Below are 23953 nucleotides of genomic sequence, written 5' to 3'. Positions count from 1 at the left end.
TTGTTGTATTTATCACATATATTGTTTTCCTGGTTCTGCTTACTTAATTTTGTATGATTTAATATAATTCATTCCATGCTTCTTTGCACAAAACAATAACATTCTATATTGTATTCATGTACCACAGTCTGATGAAGCCTTTATACCCCCTGTTAATTTTTCTAAATAAGGTTACAAAGAAGAACAGGAAGGGAAAGAGAACAAGCATTTATTATAGAACCTAGTGTGTGACAGGCATTGTGTTCATAAATATCATCTCATACCTGCAAGGTAGGTGCTGTTATTATCTGGATTTTACAGTTGAGGAAATTAGGCAAGCAGAGTTTAAGTGATTTCCCTGGAGTCATACAGTTAGTATTTGAGGTTAGTCTTGGACTTGGGTCTTCCTAACTCTAGGCCGTGCGTTCTATCTACTGTACCACTTAGCTGTCTCAGAGAAAACTAATTAAAATGAAATAGTTATCTATATGTGTGTGTGCGTGCATATACATACATACATGTGTACATATGTACATACATACATACTGTGTTTATTAAGGTTCATGGACCCTAGGTTAAAAACTAGAGCTATAGGCTCTTCCCATCTTCTGCTGTTCATCCCAGCTTCTGCCCTGCTGGAGACCCAATCAGTGACTTAGTAATCCCTCCTGACAGCATCTGTAAAGGGGAAATAGGGGGTGGGAGTAGAGGTGCAGCATCTTTAAGTTGTAACCTGGTACACATTACATAAAGACATTATTAAACATGGTAGTTGAGTTGTTTTACTAATATAGTACTAAATACTTAAGCAGTATTATATATTAGATACCTTTTTGTGGTCTAGCCTAGGAACATAAATACCACATATTGCTCCTAGAGGGAAATATATTCCAAGTTATCAACAAATGATTTACAGACAAAATTTTGGGATGTTCCCTATTTATAATTTGGGGACTGCCTATATATCTAGTCTGAATTTAGAACTTGTTCATTTAGTAGGATCTAAATTAATGCATTACAAATAAAAATAAAAGATTAAATTTTAAGGGTACCACTAACTACATCCTATCAAAGGTTTTTGGGAAGAAATTTTAATTCTTGGCATATAATAATAGTATTGATCTGATGGGTCATTTAAAATACCTCATGTTTCCAGTAAATGTATTGGCTTGTTTTATACATTCTTCATGGAAATAATTTCTTGGCCAGTATAGAAATGTATTTTAAAGCCTCTTGTGCTTACAAAATATTTAATAATTCAGTTAAGATAGTAAAATGATTCCTTAGTGCTTTGTGAGAGATGGTATGCTAGACATTGGAAATTTTATGACTAGAGGAAAATTTCAGGTGTCATTTCTGACAAGACTTTTCCCCTGATGTCTTTTTTTCCTTTAGATTATCTTTCAATTGTATGAGGGAATAGAAATCATAACTTTACTTTCAGCAGGCATAATGTGGGTACACAGCTGTGTTAGGAATCTTGGAACCTGCCAACTATCAATGTACCTCAGCCTTTGGCCTCACAAACTCTTTGCTATTCTGGTCCTAAGCCTCTGTTGAGCAAAAACCGTCAGTCATGTCAATTTGTGCCAAATTATGTGGTAGTTTTTGTTTGGGGCACAAATGGAGAGTAGGGAAAATCATTAACTTAATGAAGTTTTGTCAGAACTTGAGCTTTGGGTTATCAATGGAGAAAAGACCTTTCATAATACTTGAACTGAGATTACTTGCTGATAAAAGTCTCACAAACAAAATCATGGAACTTCAGAATTTCTGTATTTGCATTGTACTTCCAGTCAGTTCTGTAAAAAACAATTTTTTTAAAAAAGCACTTTAATTTACATGGAATGTACAAGGTAATTGTTGCATTCTGAGTTTGGTCAGTGACAATTTTTCTTTGTAGCATTTGAAAATATTACTAATAGTTATTTGCTCCAAACAGTCATATCACAGAAAATTAAATATCCAAAATCCACAGTGTAGAAACCTGCAAATGAAATGGGAAATTTATAAATTTATAGAATTTCACATAGATAGATAGATAGATAGATAGATAGATAGATAGATAGATAGATAGATAGATAGATAGATAATCTCGTCCTGGTTTTAAGATACTGGAGTTTAAATTGTATTAGTGGAAAGCATTTCAGTACATGAAATAACTACTATCACTGATATCTCATCATTTAGGTGCTGGTTGTTTAATTTTTAAGTAATCCATGCCATATGACTCATCTCTCCAATGGGAAGTGATGGAAACACTAGAGCCTTAGCACATCCCTGGTACTGCCTGGCTCAGTTTCTTTGATTTCCCTTTTGCACAGCTGGGGAGAATTAAGCCAGATTTCATTGTCTAAAGAGACAGATGGGACAATTGTGGTGTACCACCTCAAATTTATATGGCTTTTTTTTTCCTTTAAAAAGCACAAAGTGTTTTTACATGTGGGGTCTGTCTCATTGTGAAGAGTTAAAAAATTTAGCACTTATATAAAAATATTATAGAAATATCTCATTCTTAGATTTCTGTATTGTACTTTCTCATTTTACGTGGTTATAGTACATTCTTTTGTGAGCAAGTTTCAAGTAGGAAACCAAGAGTAAGTACAATTTTAGGCTTTCATAAATAATCTCATTTCCCTTGGAGAGAATATTATTTTTATTATTTTCCAGTTAACCTGCTCTATTTAGTCATTTTCTCCTTTCCTTGCTGTGTTACATTAACAATGAAAAGTAATTTCAGAAGTTCAGAGAGTTGGCAAATTTATCTATCCTTGCACAATAAGATAAAGGAAATGTAAGAGACATTTTACAAATTTTTTTAACCAAAATATAATGGGAGTTGACTTATTATCTGGGGGTATATATTTCATGTAGAAATCAACACTTTTGGCCTGAAGAACAAGTAGAAAACCTACATATAGGGGCATGTACTATGGCCTCAAGTTGTTTCTTTTTCCCTTCAGTTTAGTCCTTGCTTTGAACTGGCATCATACGTTTCTTACTTTTCAAATAATCAAGGAAGTAAAATCTTTTCACAGCTGGATTTATTGAACAAGTCAAATGGCAAAAAAGTAGAAGTCTTTTACCTATACTCTGATGAACCCATTATCCTAAGAATACTGAGTGTTTATGTAAGTTGCAGTCATACAACTTTCTGATACATCGTACTATGTAGGGAGGGAAATTAGACATATTCCCTCACTACAGATAGTATTGAAAGAGCACTGACTTGTTACTTAGAAGATATGGGTATCTAGTCATGACACAGTCTCTTAACTTTGTTTGTGATCTGGGCAAATTACATGATGTCTCAGAGTTTGTTTCCATAAATGTTTTTGGGTGTTCCCAGAATACTTTCCCATCCAAATATCAGCTACTTCAGAATTCTTTTTGTATTATCATAGTCAGCATTATCATCAGAATGGCAGAAACAACTTCACTAGTCTGAGGTCAGTCGTTCCAGAATATGGATCACTACTTGGCCTTGAGAAGAGAACTGAAAGTATTTGTTCTTTTGTCTATCCAACCTTCGTTTTCTCTCAGTGTAGTTACTGATGATAGGACTCTGAAATGGCACAAAGCTAAAATCAGAGTTTTTAAGCAATTACAATCCTTTATTCTTTCCTGATGATAGAACAGTGGTATTGGTGTCTGCTTCATCCACTCCCCTTCCTCCCGTATAAATAATCCACACTTCAGGCATAATCTCTGAATGAGAATTTAGTACCACCATCATCAGAAAGTAAGTAGTAGACCATATTGTCTAAATAGAATATTAACATATACTCCAGAGGAAAAAGGTGGCTTTTTGGTCTAATGAAACAGCTTACACTGACTTTACTGGGTTGCTGATAAGTGCAGCAATACATAAAGTATAATTGATAAGCAAGATAAAATAGAGATGCTAAGGCAAAGAGGTAAATTTGACTTCATAGCTATCAGTAAAACTTGTTGGGATGAGACCTATGACAGAATTATGATTCTAGAGAGACATAACTTATTAAAAAGAAACAGAATAGGTAATGGTTGGTGAAAGGAAGAATGGTTGAAGAAGTACTGAATATATGATATCTCAAAAGTCTTAGTGCAGTTTTAGGCTTTAATAGCTAAGATAGAGATGCTTTGTCTGGAAACAAAGGTAGTGAGAAGGAAACATGGAGAGCATTTGAGTAAAGATCAGTGGAAACAGATAGTGTCATAAGAGAAGACTACAGACCACCTAGATGGAAATAGATAAGGAGTTCAGGAAATGTCACTGTCTAGTCAATAAGAATAATGTATTAGTGTCAGGGGACTTCAGTTATCCAAACCTCTGTTGGGAGTTGTTTCTCTGCCAAACACAAAGCTACCTAACCATTTTTTGACTTTCTGTAAAGATAAGTTTCTCTTTCAGAAGTTTGAGAAATCAGCAAGGGAAAATTCTGTTCACTATTTAATTCTAACCAATAGTTGCTGGGGTGGGAATGGTGGGAACTTAGTGAAGGAAGTGATTGCTATCTCCTAGAATTTGTGACAGAGGCAGGAACGCCAAGCATAGTCAGATATATACCTTAGATTTGCGAAAAGCAGTTTTCAGAGACTCCTATAGACTAAAATTCAAGCCAGGAGAAAGAACCTCAAGGATCAAATTAGGAAAACACAAAGAGAAATCTTCCCAGTGAAGCAAAGAATGAGTACATATATGTAACTCACCAACTTGAACTTTTTAAAGACACATGCAGAAGATGGAAGCAAGGACAAGTAAAAGAGGAGAGATATAAAAATGGCATGGCACTGTACAAATAATGTAAGGAATGCTAAAGTGTAAAATAAAGGGAGGCTGCTAGCAAAAAAAGCTAAGAAATGACCCAAAAAGAGTTTGGGGTTTTGGGGGAGTGGCAATATGAGGGTTTTGTTCTTATTGGGTTCAATAATGGATAGGATTGATGCTTGTTGTGGATGAAATGATGATAGTGTTGACAGAGGGCAAAGCTGCTTAAATTATTTTGATTTTTTTTTCCTGACAGGGAGAATGATTTTTTAATTAGGATCATAAAGTCACAGATTTAGAGCTGGAAGGCACCTTAGAAGCCATCCAGCTCCTTTATTTTACATATAGAGAGAATGAAACTCAGAAAGGTTAAATGATTTGCCCCAACTCAAACAGGTAATAAGAGCCAAAGGGAGAATTTGAACCCAGCTTCTCTGGTCATAAATCCATTACTCTCTTAGAAAAACAAAAGGTGGGGGGAGTAATGGGAAGTTGAATCCCAAGTAAGGAGTACCAATGTAAGATCTGATGAGTTCTAGTCAGTTGGCCCAGATGAACTGCACATTCTATGATAGTGGAAAAAACTACCAGATGTGATTTCTGAGCCACTGGTAATGGTTTCTTGAAAGATCATGGAAAACAGGAAATATCACAACTCCAAAAAAGGAAAGGGAATGGATTCTGAAAATTAAATATAGGCCGGTGAGGTTGACTTTAATTCCCGTGAAATTTCAAAGTTCTATAGTATATTATTAAAGTGTCAGTGAATGAACATCCAGAAAAGGAAATACAACAACAAAGGTGATCACAAAAAGCTGGCGTAACTTCAACATGATCAGGTCATGCTACATTAGCGTTTCATTTTTTGAAAGTTATTAAACTAATAGATTAAGAAAGTGACATGGAGATTCGAGTTTCTTAGATTTTAGCAAAGCATTTTGAAAAAAGTCTTTCTTGCAGTTTCTCATGGAAGATGGAGAGTTGTGAACTCGGTACTGCAGTTAGATGGTTTCACAACTGGTTAAATGGCTGCTAGACTCAAAAAGTACTCCAGTCATTGATTGTTTGATTTAACTTGGAATGAGGTCTCCAGTGTGACTTGAATGAAGATATAGAAGTCATGATAATCAAATATGAAGCTAACATAAATCTGGGCAAGATAACTAATGTAATAACTGGCAGAATTATAATTCTGTTTAATCCCTCTTCTACATGGAAGCCCTTAAAATATTTTATAACAGATATCATCCCTCCATGTTCTCCCACCTAAATATCTCTAAATATCTCTTATTTCTTCAACCAGTTCTCATATATAACATGGATTTGTGGCTCTTCACAATTTTGGTTGATTTCATCTGAAAGTTCTTCAGCTTATCAATGTCTTTCCTAAATGGGGATCTAAATTGAATATATTACTACAGATGTAGTCTGACTAGTACAGAGTACACATAACAGGATTAGTATTAGTTCTGTAAGCTCTATGGTTTGATATAGCCCCAAAGACACATTACCTTTCTTGATTTTCACAATTGACTTGCTTTGAGCTTATAGTCCACTAAAACCTCAGATATTTTTTCAGGCAAGCTAGTGTCTTAACTTGCTTTGTCTTGTACTTCTGACAAACAAAAATATCTCTGCCTCGCATTTCCCCCTCATATGAGCCCTTATTACTTACTCTTCACAGTATTCCTTTTGTCTGCCCTTGTATCTGTCTGCCTTCTGTATATCTCTTTTTAAAATTGAAATTGTTTGGCAAAATCTCCCTGCATCCACGTGGATCTTCAGACAATTTACATTTTTCTTGCTCATTAGAATTGTATCCCATTGTGCCTTCAAGATTTCGTTCTTAAGAGTTTTCCATCCCTTCTGAACTGACTGCCCCTATAGAATTTTAGCTCATGTGTCTAAGTTACTTAAAATAAATCACTCCTATACAATAAATCTTTTTAAATTTCTTATTTCTTTAAAAAATTCAACATGTAATTTTCCATGTTTTTGCTGCACTCACTGTTTTATGTTATTTGGGATTGAGAGTTAACAAGATTTTGACTTTAATTTTTTATCATGAAATCAGCTTTTATCACATTGGAAGTTAAGTTTAGCTTAGGATGTAGCCAATCCCATAGGTTTTCGATTGGGTTTAAATCAAGTGAATTCTGAGGTCATTGAATCATGTTTGTCTCATCTCTTGCATAAATTTGACCTTTTCTGACATGTGGGATGGTACAGGGGCATGTTATAGCATTCCATCTCCGTTTGGGAATTTCTGTAATTACAGAACAGTTCTACTTCTCAGTATGTTGATATATTTATCAGACTTAATTGGTCTTTTGGTGGGGACAAGATTTCTAGGCACAATGGAAGTGAATAAAAAATCCCCCAGTCATTATTTGGGTAGATATTTTATAGTCTGACAGAATTGTCTCTAGATCATGCAGGTTTGCCTTCCAACAACAGTTTTGGTATAGCCATTAATGGAAAAAGTGAGTTTTATCAGTAGAATTTAACTTTTTTCAATCTTCGTTACTCTCATATTTGTATTATTGTGTCCATGACAAGTGTTTTTTCTTCATAGCAGCAAATAGCAGCTATTTTTTTTTTTTTTTTTACTGTTCAAGAAGCCTACTCCAGAGCAGGTGTTCTTAACTTGGAACCTATAAACCCCGCTCCTTCCCCCCCACTTCCCCAGAATGGTCCACGGATGCATTTCAAAGGTTCTGTGAACTTGAGTGAAGAAAAAAAAATCTTTATTTCAGTACAGTTGGTTTCTTTTGTAATCCAATGTATTTTATTTTATGCATTTAAAAGTATTGTTCTGAGAAGTTCATAAGCTTCACTATACTGCGAAAAGAATCCATAACACACACAAAAAAATGTTAATCCCTGCTATAGAAGAATCAGTAATAATCCCTCCAGGTGCCAAGTTCTTCTGAAACTTGCTTTTTTTTTTTTTTCTGGGGATTAATTGGGCTCTTTTGTAACAATAATTTGTCTGTTCTTGGCATTTTTTAATTGTTTTTTGTTTTTTTACTGCACTTTACTTTGCACTGATCTTGTTTAATTGTGGGCTTGAGTGATCCTTGAAATGGTTGACTTCCCCATACCAACAAACACTGTAATATCTATAATAGTCATTTTAGTGTGTTCCTTAAGAGCTGTAGTTTTTTCATGGTTTTTTTTTTTTTTTTCAGTATTACTCATTCTTAAAAACCACAAAATTTAAAACATGAGGGAAATGTAATACATATGTATGACACAAAATCTAGCATTCAAGTGACAGAGTACCAGCTAGAGGTGGGAAAACCAGTTCATCTAGTAATCAGGATCATTATTTCAGGCAGAGCTCCAGCCATGCTACATTTAATGGACTTTCCAGCCTTTTCTTCTTCCCTAGCTACTTTCTTCCCTTGAGAAACTTCTTCCCTTGAGGTCATAGCTTTCCTGATTAATGACTTTCACCACAGTCACTATTTTAGGAAAAGCCCAGTCATGCTTCACTTCAATCCCACCTTTCCATCCTTCTCTTACTCCACTATTCTCCTCTGTGTGTTGTTTCTCCACTAGAATGTATGCTTCCTAAGGGGATGACCTATTTTACTCTGGGTCCCTAGGCCTTAGCAAAGTGCCTAGAACAATAAATGCTTTTTTTTATTTATGCATTCAATTCATCATAAAAGTACACATGGTCATTGCTGCCACAAAGTGAAAACTATTGTTTGTCCCACGTTCACCAGCCACAGTATCTGACCTTCCTTTTAACCTTTTGGAATCTATTCCACCAAAATCTAGAATGCATGTCACATTCTGCCTGAATTTCCTTCTACTCACAAACTTGAAGAGGTAATGGTAACTAACTATAAGGTTCCCTCCATTAGTCAAATTTTCCCTGTTGGTGAAAGTCACATCCATAATAGAATTCCCTCTTTGGTTCCTCCACTTTTTGAAAGATAATTTTATCAGGTAATTTAAGAAATTATTGGCTGATCTGCTTTTGGCACAGAGAGCTTCCAGCAGACATATAGATAATTAAAGTCTTTCATTATTCTTTTGATCAACAAGCACTTGTTTTAAATATTTTTGTTGATATTTTACATCACCTAGATTTTCCTTTCCCCACCCCCTTCTACAGAGAATCATGCCTTATAATAAAGAGAAAAATCAGTAAAACTAATCAACATGTTGAAAAAATCTGTTATATGCTAAGTTCTATATCTTTGGACCCTCACCTCTAAAACAGAGCAGAGGGAGGTATCTTTCATATCTTCTTTATGGCCAAACTTTCAATAAGTGTGTATATAAAAACACACACATATACATGTATGTACACACACACACACACACATACACACACCAGATACAAGATAAGTTGAAGGGAAGTAACACCTAACATTGGGAAAAGAGTTTGTAGAAAAAGGAATAATTAAATTGAATCTTGAAGGAAACTAGATATTATAGGAAGCTAAGGAATGTCCCAGGTATGAGAGACAGTGGCTAGAACAAATTCCTCTGAGAGATGGAGTGCTTTATGTGAGGAACTATAAAAATCCATGTTTGCTGCCCTGCTGTGTAACGGAAGGGAAGTAATATGTAATAAGCCTGAAAAATTAATTTGAGACTAGGTTTTGATGGATTTTAAATGTAAAACCAGAGTTTTTATTTGATCTTACAGTAGAGTGAACCATTTGTGGTTTTTTGAGTGTGGGAGTAAAATAGTAAGACCTGTGCTTTGGGAAACTTTTGCAGCTATGTGGAGAATGGAGTGGAAAAAAGTGTGAGACCAATTTGGTAGCAGCTATGGTAGTCTAGGCAAAAGATGACAGGGGCATGAGCTAAGGTGGTAGTTGTGTGTGGGGAGAAGAGATGGACATGCACTTTGTGGAGGTGGAAAGGATGAGATTTAACAATTGACTAGATATATTGTATAAATGAGTGAATAGTTAAGAATGACACCAATATTGCAAACATGAAGGGATGGTGGTGCACACAGCAGAAATAAAATTTCAAAAGAGGAGTAGCTTTTGAGGGAAAGAAAATTCATTGTTTTGGATATATTGGGATTAGGATGCCCAGTGGAACATCAATTGGTGATGTGCAACTGGAATTTAAAAGATCAGGGCTACATATATAGATCTGTGAGTCATCCACATAGAGATGGTCATTAAGTCCATGGGAGTTGATAACGTAAGTCTGTGAGTGTATAGAGAAAGAAGAGGAATCCCCAGGGCAAAACTTTGTTATCCATGCCCAGTTAGGATATATGACATGACTAATGATCCAAGAAAGGAAATTAAGAACTAAGGAAGAACAAAAGCATGAAAGCCCAAAGAAAGAATGATCAGGAGGCAGAGGTGTCTGCAGTGTCATATATTTCACAGAGAAGACAAGAAGGACAAAGATTGACGAAAGATCAGCAGAGTTGGAAATTAAAATATTTTCATAATTTTAAAGAGAGCAGTTTTAGTTGAGTTGGAGGCCAGGTGGCAGAGAGTTAGGAATAAGTGAGAAAAGAAATGAAAATACTAAGTATAGACAGATTTTTTTCTTTTTCTCTTTTTAAGGCATTTTGACTGAGAAAAGGAGTAGAGAGAGAGAATGTTACCTTGAGGAAATGGCTAGCATATTATTTGTTTCCCAAACTCTTCATCTATTTCCTCTTTCCTGTTAAATTTCTTCTTACCAGATTCAACCCAACATTGTACATGCTCTTTGGGGATCCTAACTCTGTCATTCACTGTTAGCTATTACTCCCAGTTTCATCTCATCTCATCTGCAAATTTGATAAACGTACCATCTATGCCTTTAAGTCATTAATTAAAAAATGTTAATCAGCTCAGGGCCAAGCAAAGATCCCTGGATCAGTACACTAAAGAACATATCATTAAGGAATGGTTAGTGAAAATCCAGAAAAAGAAGCAGTAAACACTGACAGTCAGCCTGATTTCAGCAAAAATAGGTCATGTCAGACAAACCTTTTTTTTTTTTTTTTTACTTTTTTGAAAGTTACTAAAGTGAAAAATCAGGGGATGTGAGTTTACCTACATTTTAGGAAAACTTGATGAAGTATTTCTTACCATTCTTGAAGGGAAAAATTTGGATGTGGGTCAGATGGTAGTAGGTTGAGAGCTAGTTGAATGACTATACTCAAAGAATAATCTATCAGGATTTGATGTCAGGTTGAGAGGAAGTTCTCCAGTAGAACATCCCTAGGATCTGTGATTGTCTCTTGTGCTCTTTAACCTTTTTTAATCAATAACTTGAATAAAGACATAGCATGCATAGCTTATCTGAAAATGGCATAGAAACATAGGAGGGACAGCAAAGACTAGGCAAAGGGTCAGAAAGATCTTCAGAAAGTAGAATGATGAAATCTCTAAGATTAAATTAAATAGGAATAAATACTCACACATAGGTTCAAAAAAATCAAGATGGCAGAGTAAGAGTGCTGGGGTTGGAAGCTCAATTCCATGTGGACAGTCTCGGGCGGGTAAAGGTGGGAACTTCTGAATCTTAGAGTTCTCACGAGGCCCCCCCAGGAAACGACTGGGAATCGAGGTGTATTTCCGCCTCTTCCCGTGAGAAACGTGATGGGAGAGAGCTCTCCCCGCCCTCGAGATTGTCCCGGATCTGGGCACACCTAACAGCACAGTATTCAGATGCAAACTATATGCCTGGAGAGCTTAAGTAGGATCAGGAAAGCCTGAAAGCGCTCTTGGGCGGAGGGGCGCGGAGCAGACAGGACAGAAGGCTCCGCTTTTCCTCTCTCCTCTCTCCCCACTTATACTTCTACTTCCAATCTCTTATTGTAAGATCTTTGCCTCCTTGGGAGATTCTTCGCTCCCTCCTAAGGAAGAATTCCCCTGCACTTGTAACTAGACCCTGAAATAAAGCTCAACCCTTGTTCAACTCTGGAACGTCCTTTCTCTCATACGAGCATCTGGTTTAGCCAACTGAAGACCTCCGATAGAGGTAAGGGAAGACTCGGGTAGCCCTCAGGCCTCTAGGCCTGGCATAAGAGAAAAAAGTAGAGCTTAACTCTATCCCACCACTAAACAACCCAAATACTACTAAAAAATTCCCTCCACAGACAAGTAGTAAATAGGATCCCAGCCCCCTAAGGGATGAAAGGGGAATTCTGTGGGCAAGGAAAAAACTTCAGCTGTTAAGTGAAAGACCTCAGCACAGTAAGGGGGGAAAGTGTCAGCAGGAATTCTCCTGAGAGACTAAAGATGGACTTCTGTACTAAAATTGGAGACAGGCAGGAGTAGGGGAGGCTTATATGCTAAGAGGCCTGTATGCTTAGTGTGAAGGGGAAAAGCCTTCACAGGGGATCTCCAATTGCTTTTAAAGGAAAAATAAATGGGAGTGGTGGCACTAGATTGCTGTGGTAGTGAAAATAAATAAAAAGTACCTCCTTCCCCTCCAGGAAAAAGCCTCAACTAGGTTTCTTCCATCAGAGGAAAGTAACATTATATTTACCTGAGGATTAAAGAAAAGCCCTCAACTAAGACCGATCACATTAGAGGAGAACTTTGGTTTCCATCATGAAGCAAAAAGCATGAGTCAAAACTCTAACTCAAGGAAAGGAGTCTAGTGAAAGACAGACCCTTAAAGCAAAGATTTGGTCAGTAGAAGAGGGGAGATCTAGAACTCAACTCCTAGGGCCTCAGCAACAAAGGCTCGTAAACAAAAATACTTTTATGATCCGTAAAAGGCCAGAGATGACTAAGACACAAAGCTCAAAGAGGAAAATAAATTTAAAACACCTACTAAGATTAAAAACTTCAAAGAAAAGAACAGCTTGTACACAAGAATAATTAGAATTCTTCAAAGATGCACGAATTAAAAAAAAAATAACAAGAAAACTTACTGCAGTAAAACTCTCTAAAAAATCAAAATGGACAAAGTAGAAGTTAATAGAGAAAGATGCACATACACTAGCTCTTAGCCCACAGCCCATAAAATACCAGTAAAGAAGAACTCTCAACAAATTCTAATGCAGCAGAAGCCACAGAACAATGGAGTGGAGGAGATTTCTAGCCCAGAGTGACCTGAAAGACCGATGGGAAAGGTCTGTCCCACCAGACCTGAGCAGAGCCTTGGCCACTCAGCACCAGGAGGAGCAGAACTGAGCAGGCTTCAGGGACAGAATCTCCAGCAGCAATGCAGATCCCTCAACCCACAGGCGCCAAAAGTCAGTGAGAGGGTCTTTCAGCTGGCCAAGAAGGGAGCAGGGTGTCCCAATAACTCAGGCCTCCTCAGGTGGCGGCAGTAGAGGCAGAAGCAGACAGGGCTCCCAAAGCAGGCAGTAGCCTGCATCCATTGTTGAAGGTCTCATCGTAAACCTCCTGAAGGAACTGAGCCCTGTATGGCGACCCTGCCCCCACCTGAGCAGCTAATCTTAATCTCACACTGAATAGCAGCCCTGCCCCTGCCTAAAGCCTCTGAGGGTTTGGAGCAGCTCATCTGAAGCTCAGCCCCCAGTGCTGGCTTGGTGGAACTGGAGACGAGGTGGTTGTGGAGAAGAAACTCAGAAGTCAAGTAACTGGCTGAGAAAATGCCCAAAAAAGGGAAAAAAAAATAAGACCATAGAAGGTTACTTTCTTGGGGAACAGGTGTCTCCCCCCATCCTTTCAGATGAGGAAGAACAAGGCATACTGTCAGAGGAAGTCAAGGCCTCTGCCTCCAGGGCCTCCAAAGGGAACTTAAACTGGGCTCAGGCAATAGAAGACCTTAAAAAACAAGTTAGCAGCTTACTAAAGGAAAACCAAAAAAATGCTGAGGAAAATAACAGCTTTGAAAAGAGGCTAACTCGTTTGGAAAAAGAGGTCCAAAAAGCCTATGAGGAGAAGGAAGTTTTAAAAAGCAGAATTAGCCAAATGAAGGAGAAGTTTCAAAAGCTCACTGAACAAAATAATTCATTGAAAGAGAGAATTGAGTTCAGGGAAATGAATGACTATGAGATAAATGAAGCAGTTAGTAAATAAAACCAAAAGTTTGAAAAAATAGAAGATAACATGAAACAACTCATTGGAAAAACAACTGACCTGGAAAATAGATCCAGGAGAAACAATTTAAAAATTATGGGACTGCCTGAAAGCCATGATCAGAAAAAGAGCCTAGACATCATCTTCCATGAAATTATCAAGGAAAACTGCCCTGATGTTATAGAATCAGAGGGCAAAATGGATATTGAAAGAATTCATCGATCATCTTCTAAAAGAGACCCAAATAGAGAAACTCCTAGGAATATTGTGGCCAAATTTCAGAGTTCCCAGATCAAGGAGAAAATACTGCAAGCAGCTAGAAAGAAACAATTTGAATATTGTGGAAATACAATCAGGACAACACAGGATCTGGCAGCTTCAACATTAAGGGATCAAAGGCCTTGGAATGGGATATTTCAGAGGTCAAAGGAACTGGGATTGAAACCAAGAATTACCTACCCAGCAAATCTGAGTATAATACTTCAAGGGAATAAGTGGTCATTCAATGATTTATATGACTTTCAATCATTCATGTTGAGGAAAAGACCAGATCTGTATAGAAAATTTGACTTCTCAGGACAAGAAACAAGAGAACTATGAAAAGGTAAACAGAAAAGAAAAATCATAAAAGACTCTCTAAAGCTGAACTGTTTACATTACTACATGGAAAGAAAATATTTGTAACTCTTGAATCTTTTCTCAATATTTGGGTAGATGGAGAGATTGTACATACATACACACACACACATATACATATATAGATGGAGAGTACAGAGTGTGTTGAATCAGAAGAGATGTTATCCACACACAAAAAAAAATAAAGTAAAAATTAAGGGGTGAAGGAGGAAAATACCGGGAAGAGAAAGGGAGAAATGGAATGGGGCAGGCTATAACTCATAAAAGAGATAAGAAAAATCTTGTTCAATGGAGGAGAAAAGGGAGAAGGGGAGAGGGGGAAAATGAAGCTACTCTCTCCACATGTGGCTGAAGGAGGGAATAACATGCTCACTAAATTTGATATGAAAATATATATCGCACCACAGGAAAGTAGGAGAGGAGGCGACAAGTAGAGTGAGGGGAACGTTGGGGGGGGGGGCAAATGAGAGAAGGGAGTTACTAGAAATAAGCACTTTCGAGAAGGGACAAGGTCAATTGTGGGGGAAAAAATAAGGGGGAATAGAGTAGGACAGAGGGCAATGTAATTAGTATTAGACAGCATGATTATTATGGAAGTCTTTTGCAAAACAACACATATTTAGTCTGTATTGAATTGCTTGCCTTCTCAGTGGGGCTGGGGGGGGGGAGGAGAAGTTGGAATTCAAAGTATTAGCAACGAATGTTGAGAATTTTTATTGCATATAATCGGGAAATAAGAAATACAGGGAATGGGGGTATAGAAATTTATCTTGCCCTACAAGAAAAGAGAGATGATGGGGATAAGGGAAGGGTGGGGTGTGATAGAAGGGAGGGTACATTGAGGGAAGGAGTAATCAGAATGCAAGGTATTAGGAAGCGGGGGAAGGGGAGTGATGGGGAGAAAAATTGGACGTGTTACAAAGTGGCCAAAAGCAGTTAGTATTAAAACAATTGACTGAATTAAATACTGAGAATAAATCAATAACATCTTTAGTTTGGGGAAAAGAATTTTAGTCTAAATTTCCTAGAGGAAGGTAACCTCACGTAAAATTTGGCATTGAAGGAAAAGTTAAGGTTTTAAAGGTAAATTTGATTTTATGATTACTATTTAATCAGGAACTAGAACATGTATAGAAAGGCATGTAAACCACTTAAGACTTACCTCAAAAGATGTTCCTTAGCGAAAGTGAAATTATAATCATATTAGAAACCTGGTTATTGGAACTTGCCATTTTTGGATGCTATGGGACTATTAAGTGACTGTTCTTCTGAGTCTAATTCCAGATATGGATAGCAAGAAAGGGAGGCTGAGCCTCCAATCCATGATGCCAGTAAGCCGGTGAGATACTGGTATGAACTGCAAAAGGTGATCTCATGGAAAGGGTGGGAGAGTGACTGTTCAGCCTGAGCTGAGGTAGGATTTTCCTAACTCAATTTCCCCACTGACACCTGGCAGACTTTAAGCCTGACTGAATGCAAGTGGACAATCTAATCCTGCCTGGAATTGACATGAAGTTGGGGAGATATTGTATCCCTGCAATGTCCTTACTCTTGGTGGCAGTTTCTTATAGTCAAAAGGTTTGTAAGCTTAATACCAGATCTATTAAATTATAGTTTATTGACAGGGGAACATCCGAGGTTAAGTCTAAAATTAAGCTATTAGGCATAGGACTTTAGACCAACAACAATAAGTTAGGGTCCTTTAATTCTTAGTAATACTGCGTAGACAATTAGGTCAAGAGCTTGTGAGGTTAGCAACATAAATATTATTTGTGTCTCAGTTGGTTAATGTTTAAAAAAAAGAAAAATTCTTTTGTGGTCCATATGTTAAATGCTTTAAAAAGAAGTATCACCTGACCAAAAGTTTGAATTGTTTCATCTGTTATAAACTGTGTTAAAAATGAAAAATAAAATTTAAAATAAATAAATAAAAGAAATTAATGACTCTAGGAGGAAATAATAATTCTTAACCTCAAAAATGAGAAACATAAAGAAAAAATCTAAGATCTGATAAAAAGAAATCTCATCTGGAAAACAGATTAAGGAGAAATAACATAAGAATTGAAGGATTACATGAAAGTTGTAACCAAAAAAAAAGAATCTAAATATGCTTTTAAGAAATCATTAAAGAAAATTACTCAGAAATATTAGAAAAGAAAAATGTAAAAATAGAATCTACTGATTATCTTCCTAAAAGAAGCCCCCAAATGAATTTTCCTAGAAATATCACTACTAAAATCCAGAACTTTTCAAACAGAATTAAAAAAAAAAAAAAAACAAACACTGTAAGCCACCAGAAAGAACTTTAAGTGGTATGGAGGAACCACAATCAGGATCACAGAGCATTTAGTAGCTGTTACAACAAAGGGGAAGAGAACATGAAATGAGATACTCAAAATGCCAAAAAAAAAAATAAATAAACAAGAGTAACTTACCCAGCAAAATTGAAGATCTTCAGTGAAATAGAGGATTTTCAAGCATTCCTATTACAGTTGGAGCTGAAAAAGAACTTTGAAAAATAAATTCAAGTGAATGATCGATCAGAAGGGATTTTACAAGAATGGTCTGTTTACATTCCATTGGAGAGTGATAAGTATATTAAAGAGGTTCTTTCAGAGTCCCAGTGTCACGAGGAGTTGTAGAGATAGTCAGCTGAGACAGAAGACCTATAATGTTGTAATGTTTTGAAGATGCTGTAAGAAAAAAAAAGGAATGAAGGATTATTATGTGTTAATTGTAATTAAGTTGTGCAATAAAACTGCATATAAAAATGGAAAGGTGGAAATGAGTGTCATTTGAACTTAACTTTCAGCCAAACTGGTCTAAAGGGCAGAACAGACACATCCACTCACAGTTTGAAGTAGGAGTACATTTGACACAACAGGGATACAAATAGAAAAAGCAAGAGTTAAGTGGGTTAGATTCAAAGAGGGATTAGTCATAAGTAAAATGAACTTTAATCTTGGAGAGGGGATAGTGAAAGTATTTAAAGGAAAATAAGGAAAGGGTTACAACATGGAAAAAAGTGAGAAGTGTAGAGGAGAAAACATAAGAGAATAGCATGAAGAGAAACAAACAATTATCACAACTGTGAATGGTACGTATTCACCCATAAAAGAGAAAGAGGTTAGCAAAATGGATTAGCAGAATCCAATAATGTGTTGTTTACAAGAAACATTCTTGAAACATAAAGCCTCATACAGTTAAAACAGAGAATTAGAGCAGAATCTATTAACCTCAAATTAACATGCACAAAAAATGCAAGAAGAGCAAATACTATTTCAGACAGGACAGTAGCAAAAACAAACTTAAAAGGTATGTAAAGCAAAATGGCATTTTGTGTGAAAATGATAGACACTGAATTGATTGCAGTATTTAGCATATGTTCATGGAATGATATAGTTTCTAAATACTTTTTTAAAAGAAAAACTTAGTTAATTCTAAGGAGAAATAGTAGAGACCTTGATTTACTCTTATTATCCCATGATGTATCTAACCCAAAAATAAGAAATGAAGAATGTAAATAGAGTTTTAGAAGAATTAGATATGATATACTGCTGACAATTATTTAATGGAAATAAAAGAGTATAGCTATTCTTAGCTGTGCATGACACCTTTACAAAACTTGATCATGTCTTAGTACATAAAAATCTCATACACACATGCAGAAAAACTATGCGCACCCTTTACTGTCCACAGTGCAGTAAAATTAAATTTAATAAAGGACTGCTGAAAAAAGTATTCAAAATCGACTGGAGACTAAATAACTTCATTCAGAAGAGTTAATGGGTCAGAGAACAAATCATAGAAATTATCGTTTCACTAAAGATAATGGAAATACGGAGATAACATGCCAAAATTTTGGGGATACAGGAAAAGAAGTCCTTGGCAGAAATTTTATATCTGTAAACATTTTTATTAAAAAAAAAAATAGATCAGTGAATTGGAAATACAACCATAAATACTAGAAAGCAAGATTTTAAAAAATTTGGAACAGCAAATAGAAACTCTGAAACCAGATCATTTGAAAGTAAAGCCATAGATTAATTTCTAAAGAAACTACAAGATCAAATAGTTTCACAAGTCATTTCTCTCAAACATTAAAAAAAAAAATAATTCTACTATGTCAACTTTTTGCAAAAATAGCCCACCAAAAACTCTTCCAAATTCTGTCTAGGACACAGAAAAATGGTTGTGATACATAAACTAGGAAGTGTAAAAGAGAAAGGAAACTTCTAATAAACATTGATGTCAAAATTTTAAATAAATTTTTTCTCTTGTCACCATTCTATTTATGCATTAGATATGTCTACTATAGCAGTAAAACAAGAAAAATAGATTGAGGGAATAAGCATAGGTAAAAGAGGAAACAAAATCATCGATTTGTTTGCAGATGATATGATGGTCTATTTGAAGAATCCTAAAAAGTCAACTAAAAAAATAACTGAAATGATAATCAGCAAACTTGCAGGATATCAAAAAAAAAAAAAATCCACAAAATTCATTAGCATTTCTATATTTTATCAATATAATCCAGAGACATAGAAAGAGAAATTCCACTTAAAACAAGTACAGAATGTACTTGGGAATACTTGGGAATCTCCCTACCAAGAACTTTATAAATACAACTACAAACCACTATTTACAAAAAAAAAAAAAAATTTAATGACTTGTGTAACTGGGAAAATATGCATTGTTTGTGGATAGAGCAAGTCAATATAATACAACTGATAATACTGCCTAAATTAATTTATTTATTCAATAACGTAACAAACTACCAAAACATTACATTCTAGAATTAGAAAAAATAATAACAATTCAAATAGGAGGAAGGAAACAAGCATTTTATTAAGTACCCTCTATGTGCCTAGCACTGCCCTAAGCACTTTATACCTGTTACCTCATTTGATTGGAGGGAGGAGAAGCGGTGTAGAATATCAGGTTTAATATTGAAAATAAGGGAGATTGAAGGGGGTTCAGCAGTACCACATCTCAAAACTATCCTACAGAGCAACAATTTTCAAAACAATTTGAAACTAGTTTTAAAAAATATATCAGTTAGTGGAACAGATGTATTTTTTAGTGCCCCATTATGCAACACATACACACACACACACACACACACACACACACACACACACACCAGCTGCTGAGACAAGGACTCACTATTTCATAAAAACTACTAGGGAAATTGGACAGCGGTATGGAAAAAATTAGATTTAGACAAATATCTCACACCTCGTATACTGAGGTAAGTTCCAAATGGGTATGTGACCTAGATATAAAAGGTCATATCATAAATATATTAGAGAAACATGAAAATAATACTTATAAGTTATATTAGCTGGGGGAAAATTCATGACTAAACAAAAGATAGGGAGAGCAGAAAAAATTAAATGGATAATTTTGATTACAAAAATTTTAAAACTTCTTTGCACAAATCTTGTAAAGCCAAAATTAAAAGGGAAATAAGTAGCTTAAAAAAACATTTTTTCACAAGTTTCTGTGAGAAAAGTCTCATTTCTAAGATATAAAAGAATGTGACTCAAATTTATAGGAATAAAAGGCTTTCTTTAATTGATAAATGGTCTAAGAATATGAAGAAGTAATTCTCAAAGAAAGAAATACAGGTGTCTATAACCATAGGGAGAAAATGCTCTAAATCACTACTAATTAGGGAAATGTAAATTAAAGCAATTTTGAGATTCTATCTCACACCTATCAGATTGGCAAAGATCATAGAAAAGGAAAATGATAACATTTTGGAGGGGATGTGGGGAAATAGGCACATTAATGCACTATTAGTGGACTTGTGAATAGGTACAGTCATTTTGGAAAGCAATTCAGAATTATACAAAAAAGTTACTAAACAGTACACGTTGTTTTTTGCCTGGGTCCAAAAGTAATCACAGAAATAGGAAATTAGCACGTGAACAAATATATTTATAGCAGCTATTTCTGTGGTAGCCAAAAAACCCTGACAAAACAAAAAACTGGTCATTGAAGAAATGCTCATAGGCTGAGGAATGGGGAAATATGCACACGATGAAATACTGTTGTAAAATGAGGAAAAGAAGCATTGAAAGGCAGATATCAACTACTGCAGGGTAAAGTTGAAATATGTTTATTACCTCAGTATTATAAAAATGAAAAATTTTAAAGTTCTATAAACTGACAACAAAATTAGAACAATTCAAACAGTGAGAGTAAGATCTAAGAACTATGATCAGTACAGTTACCATTCATGTCTCTAAACAATCTGTGATGAAACATACCCTCTGCCTCCTGAGAGGTTTTTTAATTTTGACCACGCATAATTTGTTACAAGAAATAAAAGAGGGAGGGGATTTTCCAGTGGAGTAAGAGGTAGGAGGGAGAGAAAATAGATCTTTGTGCATTTAAACAAAAAAAACCCAAATAGGTTAGGGGATACTATAGGTGTGTAATGTTGTATTACTTTCAGATGAAGTTACTGGATTGTTAATTTTAATTATTCTGTATTAATGTAGGAAAACTTTCAAGGAGCAGAGATAATCTGTACATATTTATAACGCAAAAACAAAGCGTATCAAAAGTTTTTTTTAAATCAACTTCAAAAGTACAATGTAGTTAGACAACATATTTCCTGTATAAGACATGAATGTTTTTTGTAGAATACAAGCTTAAGTAAAAGCCCTTCCCCCCAAAATAAAAAAGCTAAAGCAATCTTGGATTGCATTAAAAGAATAACTTCTAGGATTAAAGAGGTAATGGGCCCTCTATAGTTAGAGCACATCTGGAATATGGTTGTCAGTTCAGAACTGAACTGAAAGACTTTGATAAGTAAGGTTGAGAGGAGGTTAGCGTGGTGAAGGGTCTCAGGCCTGTTACCTTGGAAAGCAGTTAAAGGAACTTGGAATATTTAGCTTGAAAAAGAGAATGAAGTAGAGGTGAGGAGTCTGAGGGGGAAAACATGGTTATAGGGAAAAGGGATTTGAGTTCTTTTTGTACTCAGAGAGGGGAGGGAGGGAAGAAGAGGAAAGGGGAATGGAGAAGTTGCAAGTTTAGACTTGATATCAGTGAAAACTTCCTATTAATTAGAGCTATCCCAAAGTAGAATTGACTGGCCTGAGAAGTAATAGGTTCCCCATTATTAGAAAGTCTTCAGGTAGATAAAAGATGATTCATTTGTTTGGTATACTATAGTATAATGGAGATTTTGTTCTAGTTATGGATATGTATGTTTGTGTGTGTTTAAAATATCATATATACACACATGTTGACACATATTTTGAATTTTATATGTATGATGTTGCACGTGCACACACACGCACACTAAGGTCTTTCCCAACTTTAAAATTCTGAGATAATAATAATTTTAATCTTTATACCTGATCACTTTTTTCAACTATGAAATACCAAATGTAGAATAATTAATACACTACTTTAAAATATGTTTATTTTGGGAAATAGGCAAATCAAGAATTGTGAAGAAAATTTAAATGGATAGAAAATAGTTCCTGTGCAAAAAGAGTAAAAGGAACAAGGTTGCTTAGCCCAAACAAGAGTTTAATTCTTTGGTAGTTGCCTACATCTCCAAGGAGGCTCAAGAAAAATTAGACTTAAACGAACACAGGCAAGATTTTGATTAGACATTAAAAAAAAAAAAAAACAGCATTGTGGCATTTAGAAAGTTAAAACATTGGACTGGATTTTTAAAAGAAGTTAGAGAATATGTCCCACAACATCATCAGAGAATGATGTAGTCAATTACTGCTGTAGTCAATCCTGAATATTTTTGACATTTACCTGTTAAATTCCAGACGGTCTCCCAGTATCCTTTCCTGATGTATCAGTTCGTGTGTGGGGACAGATATGTCCACCTTTCTTTTCATTCTTCTGCTCCAGACAATAAAGATTCCAGGTCTTAGTACATGAGCTCTGGCATCAATGTTGAGTATTTGCCACAGCAAAATTACTTTAGAATTCATATGTCCCATGACAGAGGCTTGGAAATATTCACCTGATATGTAATCATCATTCCAAATAGTAGGAAACTTTGAATTTGAAGTTGACTTATTGGCTAAACCTTAGAATCTGAGATGGGACAAACCAGCTTTAGTCTTTGCTGTTGGACCTTTATAAGAAATAGGATTTATACTCTACTGACTTTACACAGAACCAAACTATTAAATGTGTATTCTATTTAAATGTATTGACATTTCTTCATGACAATAAATTTACTGTGTCATGAATTCAGTTTTTATTGTGTATTATGTCTATTCTTTCATACTGTTGGTATGCTTTTTTCCAGGCTGGAGCTATGACGTTCAAGAGAGAAAGGTCCCCAAACCTAAATCCAAGTCTTACGGTGCAAACTTTTCTTGGAACAAAAGAACAAGAGTGTCCACCAAATAGATCAGCACTGACTGTATCTCTGTGTCTGACTGTGAATAAAGTCAGCTGTGCAGTATTTATAGTCCATGTATAATACATCTCTTAATCTCCTAATAAATGTGACCTTTAAACTACAGATGCATCTTGTGGTGTCTATTTAAAATGTTTTTGATGTCTCAAATTGAACCTGTTACCAACTTCCTATATATAGAGCAGATCTGAGATGTTCATACCTCTAGGAAATCTTTGTACTTGGAATCTTTTAAAAGGAATGTTTGAAATTAGCTGCAACATTCAAGATTGTGGCTTGCCTTTCATAGCCATTTTAAAATGAATAATACGTTTAAAAACCACCACCATCCTAGAGTTTGAATTGTTGTCTTAAAGGTTCTTTTTTATCATATATAGAGGAGAAATTCATCCTAGCACAATGTGGTAAGCCTAAGTCCCTGTCTGCACTTCAGATTGGATCTTCATGTACATCTTTTAGCTTGATTGACTTATGAGCCATTCATTAAAAATCACTTTCAGGAGCAAATCAAGGTCTTTATAGTTCTAATCAAATCAGTGGAAGACTTTCTCCCTCTCATATTGAAAGACTCAATATTTAATGACTCATCCTCTTTTTTGATATTCAGAGTTCTAGGTATGATGCTCTACCGTATCCATCTTCTATACAGAACAAAAGTGAGGCACTTTTATGGCAAACTTAATTACAATTTGAATTGTTTTTATTAGATTGGTGCCATTGGTTGAATTTATATTGTCTTTTACCCTCTAGATGCTGTTTGAGTGTACCAGAACCACCTGGAAAAACAGGGTCATTTTTAATAACGCCATATGCCTTATACTAAATAATGTTTTTGGTTGTATACTTATATTTTAAGTAGATCAATAAGGAATGTTTTACAAATGTTCAGCACATCATGAAATTCTTGATCCCAGAGGACATAACCAGGGGCAAGGAGGAAAATCATAGAATGTTGGACTTTGGCTCAATTTAAGATAAAACTCCTGCCGATTAAAACTTTCTGAAAATGAAGTTGACTACCTTAGGCTGAAGTAGTGGATTCCCCCTCCCTGGAGGTCTTCGGGCAGAGGCTGCAGGACCACTTGTTGAATGTCACATAGAAGAGACCCTTTTTCAAGTACAAATTAGGCTAGATGGCTTATGAGCTCTCAAATCTGATTCTGTAAAATTTTTTATTTCTAATAGGGATATAATATG

At 35.5% G+C, this 23953-nt stretch overlaps 1 protein-coding gene across 1 annotated transcript in view; it reads left to right on the top strand.

The window, feature by feature from the left end:
* Positions 1-22861, top strand: part of NDUFS4 (NADH:ubiquinone oxidoreductase subunit S4) — a 131942-nt gene extending 109081 nt beyond the window's left edge. Inside the window, exon 7 of the mRNA XM_072606646.1 lies at positions 22643-22861. Coding sequence (XP_072462747.1) covers positions 22643-22746 — 104 coding nt within the window. The 3' untranslated portion in view covers positions 22747-22861. The remainder of the gene's footprint in view (positions 1-22642) is intronic.
* The last annotated feature ends 1092 nt before the right edge of the window (positions 22862-23953 follow it).

This window comes from Notamacropus eugenii, chromosome 4, assembly GCF_028372415.1.
Source record: "Notamacropus eugenii isolate mMacEug1 chromosome 4, mMacEug1.pri_v2, whole genome shotgun sequence".
NCBI classification, from domain to species: Eukaryota; Metazoa; Chordata; class Mammalia; order Diprotodontia; family Macropodidae; genus Notamacropus; species Notamacropus eugenii.
Note: the sequence above shows the minus strand (reverse complement) of the source record. Positions and strands in the feature narration are given on the sequence as shown.